Below are 5000 nucleotides of genomic sequence, written 5' to 3' on the forward strand. Positions count from 1 at the left end.
ATACATCTTCCTATAAAAAAAAAAAAAAAAAATGGTACACAGAAAGGTGCATTTATAATACATATATACATAAAGCATACATAATATTCCAAATGATAATAATTATTCATGTCTGATTTATAAAGAAAAGTTCTTTGGTATACAACAACTAAATACATATTGTATTTCAAATTTGATTTACAGGAAAAAGCTTAGGTCATGTAGAGTCACACTTCCTAACTACGAGGAATTCTATTCTTGGTAAGTGCAGCCAAGATGAGTAGAGTAGCCCCTGCAGTGATGGATGTAGTAGCCAAAAGCACAGTGTCCAAGGAGTCTGTGTTACCAACTGGTATCAGACCCATAACGGCCTCTGTGGTCTGTTGTGAAAGAGAGATAGTATATTGAGTTTCTTGTCATATATACAAATCAACAATATTTCTTTTAACTAAATGTCGCCGGAAAAATGCTGTGCTCGTTTTTTATTTTATTTTTTTGTGAAATGTCTCTGCACACAGTTGGTTCTGCTAGTGCTTAGCCACAAAGGGATTTTATTACTAGTGCTATCAATGTCAATGGTATTAACTACTAATTACTATAATGTTATTGACATAAGTAGTGGCAATATAAGATAACATATAATATATTAGAAAATCAAGGAAAAGGTGAGAAAGTAGTACTCATAATTGGCTCATTGGTGACTTATACAAATGGAACATCTTTAAAAACAATTGATAAAGTAAACTCAAAGTGGGCATGGCATGTATGTACATGCCATGCCTGTTGGTTTTGGTATAATATATATGGAGGATGAAAACAAAAATCATGAAAGCTGTGCTCTTCTTGATCACTTATCATGCTGTTTGTATTTAATGAATATAAAGAATTCCTATAAAGAAAAAAGTGCACACTTTTAAACCACTGCAGCTGGGTATATGTACTGTCCCTCTAGTTTTCTTTTGTGAATTTTGTTTGCACATAGATGGCTCCACAAGTGCTCAGCCACCAAAGAGTCAATTATTATGCCTACATGACCTCTTTTCTTGAAGTTTCAGGGAAAGTATTTTTTTCTAATGCTATTAATATCAATGTTAATATTATTACTACTGGCATTATGATTATTATAAGGTTATTAACAACATAAATAAAAAAAAAAAAATATATATATATATATATATATTTTTTTTCTTTCTTTCTTTTTTTGACAGCTATACATAAAAAAAACCACATTGGACAAGGCATGTATTATTGCTATCCCAGTATCAGTGAGATAAAAATAAAATGCAACAAGTTACTTCAGAATGTTAAACAAAGGAGGTATAACAGTATAAAAAACAAAAATAAATAATTCTTCTTTGGTGAAAACTATCTTATCTAGTAAAAAATACCTCTAATAAAAAACTGTTCATTTCATTTTTTTTTTTTTTTTTCAAATAAACATACAACAGCAAGATGATAAACATGAATGTTATGGAAAAGCTACCATGGTAAAGATGCATAGTGCAAAGTATTGGCCTGAAGTACATCTTTATGCATTATCATAACAAATAAGTGTTTACTGATTAAAGAAGTGAGAAATTCTCAATGAGAAGTACTATACTAACACTAAATGTATGGACTGGGAGCCATTCACACTGTTCAGGTCCACTTGGGGGGCATGGCTCAAGTTGTAACAAGGGCCTACAGATTTCTCCTCCAGCTTCTTCACACTGCAAGAACACAGCAGGGTGCTGAAGGCGAACAGGCACTTCCAGAGGATAAGTCGCCCCACTCCTAGCTCTGATGAAATGCAAACATTCTTTTCAAAATGAAATGTATCTTTTCATGAATGCACAAAAGTAACAGTGAATTAGATATTTCTAAAGAGCATTTCCTCACAAGTAAATAATATACCATAATATTAGAATTTGGAGGATATAAGTGTTTGATATATTTTATTGAGTATTGAAGCCTCAGAAATTCTTTTAATTCTTTTTTTCTTTACAGTAGTTAGTTGCCATAAATAACCATGCTGTTCTTTATATTTGACACATCTGCAAACAGCAATTTTCAAAAAGTTTCAAAAAGTACTTTAGTTCAAACTGACTAGAAAATTAAATTCAAAAATCTTATATGAAAAGTGATGGATACCTAATACCTTTACTCTCAGTTATGAAAAATTAAAACAAACAAACCTGTGGTAACGAAAATGAACAGGAATGGTCATGTTCACCAGCCATCGTCCATCTTCCATATGTAAAGCCCGCTTGAAAAAGTATGCAAATACTCTTGGTGACTGGTGTTCTGGTGTCTCTACATTGATGACCTGTGGAGGACAAATACATACACATTTACATTTAACCTACAGGTAATAAGTGATGTGCTTTCATTTCAAGGCAAATAACAATAGACATTCTATCACATTATGAGTCCTTGTCCTGATCACTAGGATGGTCTCTCAAGCTCACATCTGCAAACCAGATAATTACTCAAACATGGAGTGGTGTACACTAATGTACATCTGTCCCTGCCAGACTTTAATGAATATCTTACCTATTTATACTGGGTTTATATAAATTTCCTATGCATCATATTGTTAAATTCTTTTGGAGCTATTCAAAGATTCTTTATAATCTGTTTATGGTCCCATATTTCCACTTAGTAATTTCCATAAGATATAAAACATACTGTAAGAATAACCTACTCTATTGGTGTCAATAGTGGTATCCTTGCAATTAACTTTTTACTAAAGAAACAAAAGTAAAATTTAATAAATAATAGCAAAAAATAAAATTTGTTCCCATAAAAAAATAAACACAACTACATCAGTACATACCTGTGGAACATGGAAGTCTGGTCCACCAAATGCTTTATTAAATCGAAGTTGATTTGGGTCAACATATGCCCCAGAATGGGAAGATGTCTTTGATGAGAACTATGCAAGACTGCAAGTCTTCTGGAGATGAAATGAACACCGTTGTCTCAAGATCTCTGCAAGTGAAGAAAATAAAAAGCATAAAAAACACTGATTTCAAAAAAATATATAAGTATAATTTCATTCTCTCTATTTTAGTGTGAATTCACATTTGAAATATAATATGAATCAGATACCACCTTCCCATGATTAATCAGATAATAAATATAATAAAAAAAAGAGTCAGGAGATATTTTTGAACAAAACTACCCCAACATTCTCAGCATTTCATTTACCTGTGGAAACCTTCATTGAGAAGTCTACGTTCCACCTGTGCATTGGTCTTCTGTACCATTGGACATGTTGAAGCCAGAGAGGTTGAAGCAAGTGTCACCACAAAGGCAAACAGTTGGAAAATCGTGTGGATGCAAGCCATTGTTGACTATGAGTGTATCATTTCTTCCTGCAAAAGATTATGAAATAAAAGGTAAATTGTAACTAAATAAAGATTTTTTCTTTCTCATGATTTATTCATTGAATAATTTTGCCATGTCAATATCTAAGGTCATTAGTGGCATATTCAAAATATAATGATAGCATGAGGCTTGGCAGCAAAGCCCTCAGGTAAGGAAGTGTTGTATGACATCAAAGGTCATATGGTGTTATGGTAAACTAGAGGGTAGTATGGTAGTAAAAAGGGCAGAGACAGGGAGGTGATGGGGCATAGCATAAGATAAAGGTTGTTAGAAGGGGAAAGAGTTAAGGGAGTAGGGAGCATTATGATACGGTATTGTGGCGAAAGGGGCAAAAATGAGATTAACAGTTAGGATAAGTGGATAGAACAAGGGGCTAAAAAAGAGGAAAAGGAAAGGAAGAGAAGAAAAGACCATGCAAAATTAGTTGAGGTGGGGGTGAGGACCAAGGTAGGGGTGATCCCACACATTGGGCCTCAGTCCCTGTCTCCTAAGCCCCCCCCCCCCCACAACAACAACAAGAAAGGGATTGGGGGAGGGGTCTTTCTCATAAATTCTGTAGGTTACCAGTATCAACTCAAAGAAATAAATAAGGTAGATGATTTTACATGTCCTATATTCCTTTCATTACAATGGTGAATTTTTATACTACACGATCTAACTGGTCTTCTATTTCAGATTGCGTTCCTGTAGTTTGTTTGTGGTGAGAATGATTAAATTTCTACCTGGGAAGCGGAGTACTAATTAGGATCACATCCTTTTCATAATTCTTGATACAATCTTTTTTAGACATTCATACCACAGTGAATACCAAGTATGCTATGCAGCCAATTGCTGGATGAAAATATGTTCATGAAAGAAGCACAATTGACTTAAATTCACTGAGTGAATTAAATTTCATATAGAATATGTTTATCTTGACAAAATTCTAGTCATCATAGTTTCAACAAAATAATACTGAAAACAAATATATTAAATACATAAAATTCTATTATAAACCAATTCATTCTATCTTTTACTTTCCTACTGGTTATTGTATAGATTACTCACCCATATAATACATGAGCATAAAAAGATGTCAAACATAATTTGATATACAACTATTTTTATAAACTAAAAGAGTGAATAAACTTTTGAATGCTACCTTTAATTCCTTCATTATACAATATAATACAAGATAACATCTAGGAAAAATGGCTAAGAACTTTTCATATCTACTCAATGTTTTTTTTCCAAAGAATATCACAATTATATTTTGATGCACTATTTGGCTCTTTCATAGTACTTCTGCAAAAAGTGTAGATAAATGTATGACCTAATATTAAAAAACAAAAAGGTCACAACAGGAGACCTCTCTTTTGTTTCAGCACAGACCAAGAAGCCACCAACACATTTATTCAGGCAACATAGGAGTTGGACTGCCTTTTTTGTTAATAAATCACTAGGGAGGTCTGGAAATCCTCCATCGCCAAAACAAACATGGTGGAGTTCTCCTGGTACTTGCAATGGCAATTGCTTGAATTGCTGCAAGTAGCCTTGTCAAAATGACTGTGCTCTTACCCTCCACTTGTGTAGGTTAACTTATACATCTCTAGATTTAGATAAAATTACATGGCAAGAGTTTCAGACAAAAGGATATTCCTGGAATATAAAAA

The 5000-nt window shown here is 33.1% G+C and overlaps 1 protein-coding gene across 1 annotated transcript in view; it reads right to left on the bottom strand.

Moving 5' to 3' along the window:
* Positions 1 to 5000, bottom strand: part of LOC119595569 (phosphatidylinositol-glycan biosynthesis class X protein-like) — a 6282-nt gene that overhangs the window by 35 nt on the left and 1247 nt on the right. Inside the window, 6 exon segments of the mRNA XM_037944688.1 lie at positions 1 to 359; positions 1584 to 1758; positions 2154 to 2284; positions 2795 to 2869; positions 2871 to 2949; positions 3169 to 3335. The exon segment at positions 1 to 359 is cut by the window's left edge and continues 35 nt beyond it. Coding sequence (XP_037800616.1) covers positions 216 to 359; positions 1584 to 1758; positions 2154 to 2284; positions 2795 to 2869; positions 2871 to 2949; positions 3169 to 3308 — 744 coding nt within the window. The 5' untranslated portion in view covers positions 3309 to 3335 and the 3' untranslated portion in view covers positions 1 to 215.

This window comes from Penaeus monodon, chromosome 3, assembly GCF_015228065.2.
Source record: "Penaeus monodon isolate SGIC_2016 chromosome 3, NSTDA_Pmon_1, whole genome shotgun sequence".
Lineage (NCBI taxonomy): Eukaryota > Metazoa > Arthropoda > Malacostraca > Decapoda > Penaeidae > Penaeus > Penaeus monodon.